General features: G+C 35.9%; 1 protein-coding gene across 1 annotated transcript; it reads right to left on the bottom strand.

Moving 5' to 3' along the window:
- Positions 1-11,032: 11,032 nt before the first annotated feature.
- LOC147514411 (uncharacterized) lies at positions 11,033-13,393 on the bottom strand. The gene is made up of 6 exons (XM_086592582.1): positions 13,324-13,393; positions 13,097-13,218; positions 12,433-12,985; positions 11,914-12,075; positions 11,438-11,823; positions 11,033-11,278 (listed from the first exon to the last, which is right to left on the bottom strand). Exons 1-6 carry the CDS (start codon positions 13,391-13,393, stop codon positions 11,033-11,035), a joined length of 1,539 nt encoding a protein of 512 aa, XP_086448708.1.
- Positions 13,394-13,774: the final 381 nt, after the last annotated feature.

The raw sequence follows: 13,774 nt of genomic DNA, 5'->3' as shown, positions 1-13,774 counted from the left end.
TGTGATTTTCATTGATGACTCTACTAGAAAGGTATGAGTTTATTTCTTAAAGCAGAAATCTGAAGTTTTTTATGTATTCAAGAAGTGGAGAGCTATAGTTGAAAATGAGACAGGGTTGAAATTGAAGTGTTTGAGATCTGATAATGGTGGAGAGTACAATGATATTGGTTTCAAGGATTACTATGCTGAAAATGGTATTTGGATGGAGAAGACACTGCTAGGGACACCTCAACAGAATGGGGTGGCTGAGAGAATGAACAGGTCATTAACAGAGCATGCACGGTGCATGCGTATACAGGCAGGGTTACCGAAACTGTTTTGGGCCAAAGCAGTTAGTACAGCAGCTTACTTGATTAACCGTGGGCCATCAGTTCCATTAGATCACAGGTTACCTGAGGAGGTCTGGGGCGACAAGCAAGTAAGTCTCTCTTATTTGTGAGTGTTTGGATGTGTGTCATATGTGCATATCAGTGATCAGTCTAGGGGTAAACTTGACCCTAAATCACTGAAATGTGTATTCATTGGATATGGTGGTGATGAGTTTGGTTATCGATTTTGGGATTACCATAATCGAAAAATCATACGGAGTAGAGATGTGGTATTCAATGAGAATATAATGTACAAGGACAGAAATGGCACATATGTTAGTGGGACTAACTTTGTTGACTTGGAAGACACTGAAGTTAGTCATGGCACAGTGCAACAACAGGTTACTGATGTTCCACAGTCAAACACAGAAATTGGTGATGAGGTTGCTACATCACAGACTCTAGCTCCGACCAATGATCTTAGGAAGATTTCTAGGCAACATGTGCCAAGTCAAAAGTATCCCACATCTACTTATGTGACTTACTTGCTCCTTACTGATGGTGGGCCTCAGTGTTATGATGAAGCAATGAAGGAAGAGGATGCGAGCAAGTGGGAGCTTGCTATGAAAGATGAGATGGACTCCATCATCACAAATGAGACATGGGAGTTATCTAAATTACCCATTGGAAATAAGGCCTTGCATAACAAATGGGTATACCGAGTAAAGGAGGAGCATGATGGCTCTAAAAGGTACAAGGCCAGATTTGGTAGTCAAAGGTTTTTAGCAGAAGCATGGTATTGACTACACTGATGTTTTCTCTCCAGTGGTGAAACTTACTACTATCAGAATGACTCTGGGTATTGTGGCAGCTGAAGGTTTACATCTAGAGCAGTTAGATGTTAAGATCGCATTTCTTCATGGTGACCTAGATGAAGAAATTTATATGCACCAACCGGAGGGTTTCATCATGAATGGTAAGGAGAAAATGGTGTGTAAGCTGAAAAAGAGCTTATACGGTTTGAAACAGGCACCAAGACAATGGTACAAGAAGTTTGATGGTTTCATACAAAAGAACGGTTTCTTCAAGTGCAATGCTGATCATTGTTGTTACTACAAGAGGTTTGATTATAGTTATCTTATTTTTTTGCTATATGTTGATGATATATTGATAGCTGGGTCAGATATGAATGAGATTAAAAATCTGAAGAAACAGTTGGCAAGTGAATATGCTATGAAGGATCTGGGTGCAGCTAAGCAGATTCTTGGGATGAGAATCAGTAGAGATAAGGAGAAGGGAACTTTGACATTGTCTCAGGTTGATTATGTTGAACGTGTCATTTGAAAGTTCAACATGAGTGATGTTAAACCTGTTAGCACACCCTTGGGTAGTCACTTTCGGTTATCTAAGGAACAATCTCCCAAGACCTAGAAAGACATAGATTTCATGGCTAAGGTACCATATGCCTCAGCCATTGGAAGTCTAATGTATGCAATGGTTTGCATGAGACCAGACATTACTCAAGCAGTGGGAGTTGTGAGCAGATTTCTTAGTAATCCTGGAAAGCAACACTGGGAGGCAGTTAAGTAGATATTGTGCTACTTGAAAGGCACTACTAATGTCTGTTTGTGTTATCACAGAATTGATATAAGACTGCAAGGTTATGTTGATGCAGACTTTGCAGGAGATATTGATCGCAGGAGGAGCACCACTGGTTATGTGTTTACTATGGGTGCAACAATCGTTAGTTAGGTTTCACAATTACAGAAGATAGTTGCTTTGTCTACTACAGAAGCAGAGTATGTTATAGTCACTGAGGCTAGCAAAGAGATTATATGGCTCCAAGGCTTACTGGAAGAGTTAGGTTTGATACAAAAAGAAAATGTGTTGCATTGTGACAGTTAAAATGCAATACATCTAGCGAAGAATTCAACATTCCATTCTAGGACTAAGCATATTTATATACGCTACCATTTCATCAGGTCGCTTATGGAAGATAAAGTAATAGTACTTGAGAAGATTCAAGAAAGTCGGAACCCAGCTGATATGTTGACTAAACTAGTGACTATTGAGAAACTGAAGCTCTGTTCAGCTTTGGTTAGTCTTCTAGCTTGAGGATCATTGTTGAAGCACACCATGATGCACCAGCTATACAAGGAGTATAGTTACTTTGTTTATCAGTCTCCAAGTGGGAGATTGTTATGTTATTAGAGTCTGATTGTAACCGCCAGCACCTGAAGCCTTATCCAAATCAGTTTTGGTTTTGATAATCATTAGTTCATGGAGTTGGTTATGTACTAGGACTCTATAAGTGGAGTTGGTTATCATAACCAACTACTACACATGATCCTTATCTCAATCAGTTTTAGTTTCCCTTTTGCTTTAGGACTTGTATTCGATGGGAGTCTATAAATAGGACCTCATCCTTAGAGTTTTATTATCACACATTAGAGAGAAACTTGAGAGCATAGATTACAAATTAGGTGAGCTATTTTGTGAGTGCTTTGTGTGAGATTGATTGAGAGATATATATTAGTGTTTGTAACTACTTTTTGATAATAGTGAATTGTGGTGCGCTTGTGGATTAAGGCAATTGCCTAACCACGTATATCTATGTGTTCCTCTTCTTTGTTTCTTTCTTCTGAGTTTTCTAGATTCTAAATTTGTCGTGTTGGTTGGGGTAGATCCCTAACACTTTTATACTTCAAAGCTTTGAAAGTTCAATGCATAGATCAGTTGGGAAGATATCGCCGTCTTTTAGCTGCCCATTGACGCCATTTTATGAATGCTGCTTTCTCCATAGCCACATAAACATAGTAAACCCATTTTTTCCTAAACTGAGGACAAAAAAAAATCGCAAACGGTGTCATGGCTAATTTGTTATAACTGGCGCAAAAAGAATAGAGAGGTAAATAGCTCTTACAAGCACTCTAAGACGCTCTACAAATGAAAAGAGTAAGGAGAATATGTACGAATCCCGCCAAAGTAATGGTATTGGTGCAAACTTATACTTCCCTTTAGGATGAAACCTACGTGCATATACATGTTCCTCTCCCATCCTTTTCCAGGCCTATAGTTGTTCCAACCACAGTCAAGTAAGCCCCCGTTATCGGTGCCCAAGATGTAAAGAAAGAGTGCCATGAAAAACCACCAATAGACTTCCTCGTTGCCAAAGCAGTATTATTGTGTCTCACGAGATGAGAGGAGAAATTGCATGCAACACAACCAAAGTGCTAAACAAAGACATTATTCTTTGAAATTTGAATATATGCACTGATTTTGTCGTCGTCCTCTCTTTAGGATTCAGCAATATTTTTGTCTCCATCTTTTATATACAGATTTTGGGTTTAATCTCCCTGGTTGATACATACCTGACATAAAAACCCCCTAATTACGTACTAACCCATAAAACCCCCCTATTATTCTAAAATACCCAAACTGACTAAAATACCCCCCACACATAAAACCCTAGATTTCAAATTTCTCTTCTCTCTTTCTTCTCACCGCATCCTCTCTTCTTGTAAACCCTAGATATCCTGCAAAACCAAATTAACATAGAAGATAAAATGAAAAAACAACCGAAAAATAAGAGAGAAACACCCAACAAAACAAAAAAATCAAAAGTTTCCATATCCATACTACCGATAAAAAGACGAAATCGAAGGTAAAAATCATTTTTTTTTTAATTTTGTTTGTAAATAAACGAAATCTAAGGTGAAAATGCTTAATTTATTATATAAATATGCATTTTCATATATAAAAGTACAATTACATATATATGTGTGTATGAATTAGTATATTAGCTTCATATGTAAATTTGTGTTTAAGGATATTCTAAATGTGAATTCGTATTTTCACAAGTGAATTTGTATTTACATATTCGAAATTTGTATTTGGTCATCTTTTGAAATTTGTATTTACATATTTGAATTTGTATTTACATATTCGAAATTTGTATTGCAATAGGATGTAAAATTTACTGGTTCTAACAAGGTATTCCGTTATTCTACATTGATAATGCTAAAGCTTGTACAATATTTGAAGGGAAGAATTAGGGATATTCATATCACCAAGATGAAAGAAACTCCTTTTGGTCATCTTTTTATGGTTTTTGTCGATAGAAAGGTCGATAGTAGAATGTTAGAGAAACCAAGCCACGTCATTATAAAGTTGTTAGCGAGTTGATGCAAGGAGAGACATAAGTTTAAGATAGGAAGTAAGTTTGTGTCTTTATGTCCATCTGATGTGGTTGTAACCTTTGGGCTTCCTGTGATGGGGAAAGTTGTTGTTTTCCAGTAAGGAACGAGAATAGACGAAGCTATTTCTGGATCACCATTCTTGTTGAGACGTTTCTCCAGAGTTAACAAGATAACAACAACGGTTGTAAAAGAAATCTTGAACCAGATTGTAGATTCAACAGACCCTACGGAAATTGAAAATATGGTGAGAGTACTCGTCATTTTTCTGGTGATGACAGTATTTGTAAGTAGTGGTGCGAGTGGAATAGCTTGGTCCTTCCCAAAGCATGTTGAGACTTTGGAAGCTATGTGGAGTGTGTCATGGGTTGCCTCAGTTCACTCAGAACTGATTGAAAAAATTCAAAAATGGGATAGCAGTAGTCCGTTCAAAATTTTATGATGCATTATTCAGCTTTTGGTAAGTTTAGTTTGTTTTCTAACATATGCGTAGTCATATTTTCATAGCATATATCACCTCACATGATAAAAGAGAATATACATTTGCATATGCATATGCATATGTCATATGTCATATGTTGGTAATATACTAACATTATATTGTCTGCATTTTAGTATTTTCGTATGTAATTTTGTTTTCACATATGCATAGTCATATTTCCATAGTCGATATCACAACCTTAGAGGGATGTTTTCTGGATTGGTTATTCAAATTTGTAGATGAAATCCCGTATACAGCCCCATTGGTGGCCCTTAGTACTCACTATAGACTAGTCCTATATTTCGGTTTCTTAATGAAATAGCAGTCTTGAGGTCAGTGTTAGATTTCCGTACACTCTCTATATTACTATTGGGCAGGCCCTTGAAATAGTGATGATTGCTCAAGTTACGTTAGACTGCATGGTGTATATCGTAGCACAGAGACTATCATTACAAGAAGTGTTGTAATTGGCACATGGTGCTTACGGGAAGGACTCTATACAATCCAAATCTGAAAATTTTGTCACCCATACTAGGTCTGTATTCCTGAAAATCTGGTTTGTACAGCGCCAGTTATAAACTTATCATTGATTGATTGTAGATTGTACATCTTTTCAAACAAAGCAAAAGTTGATTAGTCAATCAGTGTTTTTGGTGGAGATCTAGTTGTACTTTTTAGCATAACATTATTTTTGAGTTTGGACTGAAAATCTGATTGACAGAATTCATGTTAGTCAGGTAATTAGAGAGTTAGTTAGGAATGATCGACCACATTACTAGTTGCAATTAGGGATGACCTTAGAAATATATATGAAAATATGAATATATATATATATATATATATATTTTACATATATCAGGTGTATGAAAATATATATGAAAATAGAAATTTACATATGAAAATCTATATTTGCATATGAAAATTGAAATTTACATATCCAATGCAGATGTCATATGTTATATGTTGGAAAAAGAATTCTATGAAAATGTTGCTAATACAAATTCACATATTATGTACAGTACTTTTTGTGTAAGCATGTGAAACTTTGTGAGCCAGTCCGCGAGACTTGCTTCCCACGGATTGCAAAGTGGTCGATGGAACGACTAGCGGATGAAGTACCAAAAACTTTCAAGCTAGAAAATGTTCCCAATTGCCACATCAAAGTAAAATTGGAACTGACCGAGGAAGCTAGAGAAAGAGGCATTATACCCTGAACACCACCAAAGTGAAGCTGAAAGCTTGAGGAGGGAAAATGCTGAGTTGAAGAGGGAGAATGAAGAGTTGAGGAAACTTAGTAAAGATTTAAGGGGTGAACTTGGTAGACTGACGAGAATAGTTTGTGAAAAGAGTCTAGAAGATATGTTTGAAAATCATGAACATAGCGAGTTCTATGGGGAGGAAAACAGGAAAAATGTAAATTCTGTTGAAGGAGGAGGAGATGTCGGTTTGGTTGAAGGGGGAGGAGATGTAGATATGGTTGAAGGAGGAGGAGATGTAGATATGGTTGAAGGGGTAGAGAACAGAGATGTGGATTTGGGTGAAGAGGAGGGCAAAAGAGAGTCCGAGTTGTCCGAGAAAGAGTTGGCTGAAAAGGAAGAGTTGTCTGAGAAAGAGTTGGCTGAGAAAGAGACATGTGGAGAGTTGGCCGAAAAGGAAGAATCCGAGTTGGATGGAGAAGAGGAAAGCAGCGAGACAAAGTCAGATGAAGAGGAGGAGGAAAAAGGTGAGGGAAAACCTAACTCGATGTTTAAGAAAGTGAAGGGAAGGGAGCGGATGAAGAAAATATCAACAATATATGAGTTCAAAAATATTAAGAAGCAAACAAGGAATACTAAAGTTGCTGAATTGGATGATGAACCAGTGATTGATGTAGATGATTTTGAGACTCCACCACCACCCGTAGGAAAGCCTATGTCAAAACCACATTCAACCAAGATGTGGAGTCTACTTGATAAAGAGAAGTTGTTGTTGGTGGAAAGTTTTTTCAAAAAAGTAAACCAGAAGTAAAATTTACTTTTCATAAATATTTGTAAGTTTTTCTTATCATTTATGTAATTGTACAAATTGTTTTGATTGTGTATGCATATTGCAGTACAATTGCATGGATGGACATTCAAATGCACTTGAAAATACAGGGGGAACACGTGAACCACCTGATGTTGAACTTCTTCGTCAGTGATAAGGTAAATCTTTTGACTACTCAAATCTTTTTAAATGAAAAAACTTGCAATTTAGTAATTTTTCGTACTGTTTATGGTAGATCATTGATTGGTATGTGCACTTCCAACTTTCTAAAGAAGTGGAAAAGCTAATTGGATCTTCTCCACCAAAGTGTTTCCATTTCTCATTATATGCATGGGTAAACATCTTCCATGTAATTTAATTATTGAAGTTGAATATGTAAATTCAACTAAATATGCATACAAGGCATGAAGATGTTGTTGTTTTTATTTGTTGTAGCTGGCTTTAAGAGATAACCAGAAACAAGGCATGAATGTCTATGTCACAGATGTCCTAAAACAGTTGGACAAAAAGGTCGCTCATCTATTTTTCATCATAAATAGTCTCAAGTTAAGAAAATTTAAAAATGGTTATCACTGGACTTTGCTTCATGTTGATACTTTGAATTGGGAATGGACGCACTATGACTCTTTAAGGCCAAGGAACTATGAGAAGAAGAAATACATTCCATTAGAAGATGCTAAAATGTTGGTAAGTGAAATTTTATTTTAAGTTACTATGTAAATCTATATTTACATAGGTCAGTTACTATGTAAATCTATATTTGCATATATATTTACAATGGGACTATTGTAATGCATTTAGCAATCTGCAGAAGCATTAACAACAGCAAAGTAAGTTTATGGAACCATGCTTGATATAAATTACTGGTTAGGTGATTTTGGATTGTAGGTGAGAGGTGAGCCTTTGGGTTAATGATGTTTTTTGCAGGAAGCTTGTTCTTGTATGAAACTCATCCAGCTCAGGCAACTGTTACAATGTAACATTTTTCAGTTTTTAACCCAACAAATAAAATCTAATTAGCAGTAATTTCTCTCCTGTTATATGCTTTGCATTTGCATACCGGAGGAGTTTTGCATAGACATCAGGCAGACCCCAAAGGAATAGCTTCACTCACTCTTGGGTTCGATAAAATGAGTAGTATAGCTTCAATCACTCTTCGCTCTTGTTCATAACCTCCCTTAGATGTAAGAGCCAAGCACGTGATGGCTACCCTCTTGTTCATTTCATTATTTATTACATTTGTACAAGTCCATGGCCTATGCTAGCGAGAGAGAAAAAAAGTCCATGGCCTATATGTCCATTTTATGTTAAAGCCAAGAGTTACTTGCCTTACAAATTAGAGCTAATTTAGAGAGAAAAGAAAGGACATCATTAAGATTAATGAAGTATTAATCTTTAGTTCACCGAATAGAAACTTTCACTCTTCTATCTCTGCTGAGTGAGAGAGAGAGAGAGTTAGAAAGCTCTTTTTTTTTAATGTTCTTTCAAATTTTTTGAGGTTTTTTAGTTGGTGAAGAAAAGATAAGGTGTATTGTTTTGCTGTTGCTACCACTGCAATAATTTGGTGTTGTCTGGAAATAAATTTGTATGGTTGAAATCGGGAAATAGTCTAATGTTTGCTAGAGATTTTTCTGTAAAATGTGAGTTTCCAATGAGTCAATGACTACCAAAAATCATACGTGCTCAAAAATAAAATTCATTGTAGTTTGGTACTATAGTAATGAAATTTATCTGAAATAATACAAAAATGTCAGAAAAGACACTTTACTTGTCTGGCATATTTCGTACCTTAACTGTAGATACTCATTTTAGAAAATCTAAGCTTGAGAGAAAATATTGGTCTAGCTTTACGTCAAATGTTCAATGGATAATTTTATTTTAAGTTACTATGTAAATTTAAGTTTACATAAGTCAGTTACTATGTAAATATAGATTTGCATATATATTTACATAGTTTTGGTAATTTTTTGTTCAATTTAATGCAGCAAGAGAGGGTGGTGGAAGCTATTAGATGTAGGCGTTAGGAGCTAAGGTTGTCAGATCTGGATTTGATGAAAGATATCAAAGTTGGAGCATGCCCACAATAAGGAGAATCGTAAGAACTTAACTTCCCAAACTTAAATGTCTTTTTAATCTTTTATCTCTTATCTTAAACTTCTTTTTTTACATTTTCAGTTTAGATTGTGATTTCTTCGTCATTTTGTTTGTGAAGGCTATAATATGTGGAAAAGCTATCCAAGATATAACGCTAGAAGTCGCGAAACAATTGAGGGTTAACCTGACATATGAGATCGTATCAAGCCAACAAGAAAAATGGGATCCAAAAGAATAATGCAAGAAATGAAGAACTGATTTTCCATATTTCTAGTTGATTACGTTGTGTTTATTTGTGTTAAAACATTGGAACCATTCTAACTTGGGAGTGTTCGATTATGATGTACTGTTAATGTGTTGGAGTTATTTAGTATTGTTCTGCATATTCTGCAACTAGCTTCAGATTGTGATTTTGTTGGTTTACTTGTCTAGCTGCTTTTGGTTGTTTATCCTACATGCGAATCCGTTTTAAGTTATAGATACTAGACATACTATCCAATGTGGTTCTTAATGCGTTTATATATAATGTGGTTCTTTCTCCATTTATATTTACTGTCAATTATGTTTAATCTGTTTTTCAACTCTTTAGGTCGTTATGCTCTTTTAAATGTAATATGTGGTTCTTGATCTTTTAATGTGCAAAATACAGGGACCATGGTCCCAGACGAGGCTTCTGCAGATTGCTAAATGCATTACAATAGAGTCCCATTGTAAATCCTTGGTTACGTAACAACTAAAAGTAGATTATGCATTTAGCAATTTGCACAAGCATTAACAACAACAAAGTAAGTTTCTGGAACCATGCTTAATATAAATTACAGGTCAGATGATTTTGGATTGTAGGTGAGAGGTGAGCCTTTGGGTTAATGATGTTTTTTGCAGGAAGCTTGTTCTTGTATGAAACTCATCCAGCTCAGGCAACTGTTACAATGTAACATTTTTCAGTTTTTGACCCAACAAAGAAAATCTAATTAGCAGTAATTTCTCTCCTGTTATATGCTTGGCATTTGCATACCGGAGGAGTTTTGCATAGACATCGGGCAGACCCCAAAAGAATAGCTTCACTCACTCTTGGGTTCGATAAAATGAGTAGTATAGCTTCAATCACTCTTCGCTCTTGTTTATAACCTCCCTTAGATGTAAGAGCCAAGCACGTGACGGCTACCCTCTTGTTCATTTCATTATTTATTACCTTTGTACAAGTCCATGGCCTATGTTAGCGAGAAAAATAAAAGTCCATGGCCTATATGTCCATTTTATGTTAAAGCCAAGAGTTATCATGCATGCACAAGTTTTGCTCTTTTGTTGTCGTCCAAGGTTGTGCAAATTGGGAAGACGACAAACCTAAACTCCTGGAGTAGACAGATTTAGTAGATATGAATCCAACTGATCACCATTTCATCCTCTATCCCTAAATTGGATAACAAAGCTAGCTCAAACATCTACTAAATTGCAAAGCAAAGCTTTAGTGTCTATGTAAATACAGATTTACATATATAATGACTATGTAAATATAGATTTACATATATTCTGTCAAGTGTCAAGCCAATTTCATTCCTAAAAGGTATTATGTAAATTTAAGTTTGCATAGCTTTAGTGACTATGCAAATATAGTTGTACATATATATGACTATGTAAAAATACATTTACATATATTTGGTCTGTCTGGAACTTTTCAATCCCAAAAGTTAGTATGTAAATATATATTTACATATATAATGACTATGTAAAAATACATTTACATAAAATTTGTCAGGTGTCAGGTTAATTTCATCCCCAAAAGTTACTATGTAAAACTATCTTTTCATTCTCCAACTAAAAAACGTAACATATAAAATCCAACATCAAACTATAAAATCCAACAAGTTCATCGACATCTTGTTTTTCATATACGAGCAACATCAGAGAATAGATGAAAAAATGCAAATTCATTGAACCGGTGCAGAGCATGTTGTAGGAGTGGAGCCCACTCTTGGGTTGCGGTGGCCATAGCAAGGGCCCTTGTTCTTCTTCCTACCTCTTGTAGCACCCGTGCTGTGCTTCCGTTTCTTGTCTGGTCTCCTCATCTTCTTTTTTAGATCCGGAGGTAGTAAATCAAGTACACTTGGTATCTTAGCAGGCATTTTACTGTTCTCCACAGGTATTATAGCTCTTGAATAACTATCACGGAATGTCTGAGAATAGAAGAATTTATCACAGTAGATATACACATTCAATCCATCAGCCAAAATGGAGCGCAGTGCGTGTGCACAAGGGAATCCTTCGATTCTCCACCGATTACAAGAGCAGTGACTTCTATTCTAGTCAACCAAGTGAGTATGAGTAGCACGCACCTCAAAAATACCCTCCCTTGACTTGAGAACCACCCAACTTCTCCCCACCTCGATCCTCTCAGCCAATAAAGTTCCCATAGATGGACGTAAGATAGTAGTCCAGCTCCTAGCTAACTCCCGCCGATCAGACATCATTTTCATAATTTTCCCACGGATCTTGTCCACCATTGCAGTGATAGGCAAGTGCCGTTCTGGTAGGATCCAAGAGTTGAAGCTTTCCGAAATATTGGAACACATATCACCATATCTATTTCCTTGAAAATAAGCATTACACCAATGCTCATAATCTATGGTGGACAAAAATGTTTTCACTTGATTCCCGCAAACATCTCGAAAATCAGCCATCACTTTCTCAAACTCATGGTGCGTCTCAGCATAGGCAAGGTCTGAAAAAAGATCCAGGGTATACAAGTGGAAGCAATGGTTGCTGGGCATAGTTGAATTAAGATTATTTTTAAGGTGCCGCAAACAATAACCATGATGGGAATTAGGAAAAACGCGAGCGACACCCACGAGTAGACCATAGTTTCTGTCAGATATAAAAGTTAGCCTACGATCTTTGGAGACCACCAACCTAAGTTGGTCCAAGAACCAATCCCAATTATCATCAGTTTCAGAAAGCATAACCGCCATAGCTACTGGAAAAATACATGGAACACAAATAAACATCAATTACTGATTTGGTTTTGCGTACCATACTCATTATGAAAACTTAACTCATATATATAAAAATAAATTTTCATAGGCTAAATTATTATGTAAATATTAAAATGCATAGGCTAAACTACTATGTGAACGTAAATTTTCATAGTTTATGCTTGTTCAGTTTTACAAACTACTATGAACTACTATGTAAAAAGTTAGAAACTCAAAAAGACATACCCCCATTTGCATTTTTGGCAGTAGATGACAAGACACCCCCCATTTGTATTTTGTTTTCACGAAAGTTCCATCCAAACAAAGCATAGGACGACAAAAGTTAAAGTCGTGAATACAAGCACCAAATGCAACAAATAATCTCTTGAACTTTCCTATTGTTGATTCTTTTTCCAAAACAACATGACTCCCTAGATTGGTTTTTTTCAGCTTTCCAGCATACCAATGTAACTGATGATAAGATAAAGCATAGTCCCCATGTATCTCCTTCAATGCAAGATCTATGCCGGTATGCGCAAAGTAATAATTCAAGTTCACACCATATGCCTTTAGAAAATGGTCAATGATTTCACCTGGCTTAATCAAAGGCTTGTCCCTTACCATATCTAAAACAATACTCTTTACAAGTTTACTATTCACTGGGGGATTGTTAACGTCAGCGAATCCAGCTCCACATGTGTGTTTTGCTTCCATTGTCTTTATTTCAAAGAACTTCGGCATCTTATACTTCTTAGATGCGTGAACTCTCCATAGACACCCGGTTTCAGTCTTCAAATAACACTCAGCCGTGATTTTATCAGGATCATTCTTCTTAATAAGAACTCTGTAATTATTAACAAGACAATGTCGTAAAAGCTCAACATGAAAATTGGCAGCACCACCAGGAAATCTCTATCCCACACCAGTCAAAATAGACAAAGAAGCGACATTAACATATTTTTCATCATATGTAGCATAAGACATAGAAGAACTAGAAGTACAAGAAGAAGCCTGAAAAGAGACTTTGGAACTAGAATTAGCGTCACACAAAGCAAAAAATCCTCTTGATGATGTTGTTATAAAAAATGTATCAAAACTTTTAACCAAATTGACGCAAACAAGGGATTGAAGCTCCAAGTCAGTATCTATCACAATACGCTTTAAATCCCTTACAAAAGACAGTTCTATAAACAATGGACTAAGGTCTGACTACTTTTCAGAAATCGTACGCTTCAAATTAGAAATCATACCGTTAGTTTCGACACAAACACTCATAATTTGCTTCTCGTATATAATAACAAAAAGAGCAGTCCCATCCATGTCTACATTTGCAAAAAACAACAAAATCAAATTGATGAACATATGTAAATGTATTTTTACAAGTCAATATCACCAATGAAACAATATTTTCAGCAATTTAACTTTTAAATTTTCATGGTCAAAATAAAAATCGCAAAGAAGATGGAAAAGAGGTGAATCTCTTCAGCATCTAACCTTCTTTCGTCAATTGAGAAACAAAGGAGGTCAAATCGTGTTATCCAAGCAGATGAATCGGTATTCTTCTTGGTCGAAAAGATGAATCGGTGTTCTTCTTGGTCGAAATTATGATGAATGGATGAATCTGTAAAAAGGGTAAAACGGGTAATAAAATAAAATAGAAAATAGAAATCGGACTGGATTTGCCGTGTTATTGGAAAACAG

The sequence above is a fragment of the Coptis chinensis genome, chromosome 2 (assembly GCF_015680905.1).
Source record: "Coptis chinensis isolate HL-2020 chromosome 2, ASM1568090v1, whole genome shotgun sequence".
NCBI classification, from domain to species: domain Eukaryota; kingdom Viridiplantae; phylum Streptophyta; class Magnoliopsida; order Ranunculales; family Ranunculaceae; genus Coptis; species Coptis chinensis.
Note: the sequence above shows the minus strand (reverse complement) of the source record. Positions and strands in the feature narration are given on the sequence as shown.

Bases quoted from the DNA above. Each gene is read 5' to 3' on its own strand.
- LOC147514411 (XM_086592582.1), bottom strand. From the start codon at position 13,393: ATGGATGGGACTGCTCTTTTTGTTATTATATACGAGAAGCAAATTATG. The intron at 12,986-13,096 runs GTCTCTTTTCAG...GGTGTGGGATAG, and splicing joins ACGCTAATTCTAGTTCCAAA to AGATTTCCTGGTGGTGCTGC. The intron at 11,824-11,913 runs GTTATTGTTTGC...ATCTTTTTTCAG, and splicing joins TTTTCCTAATTCCCATCATG to ACCTTGCCTATGCTGAGACG.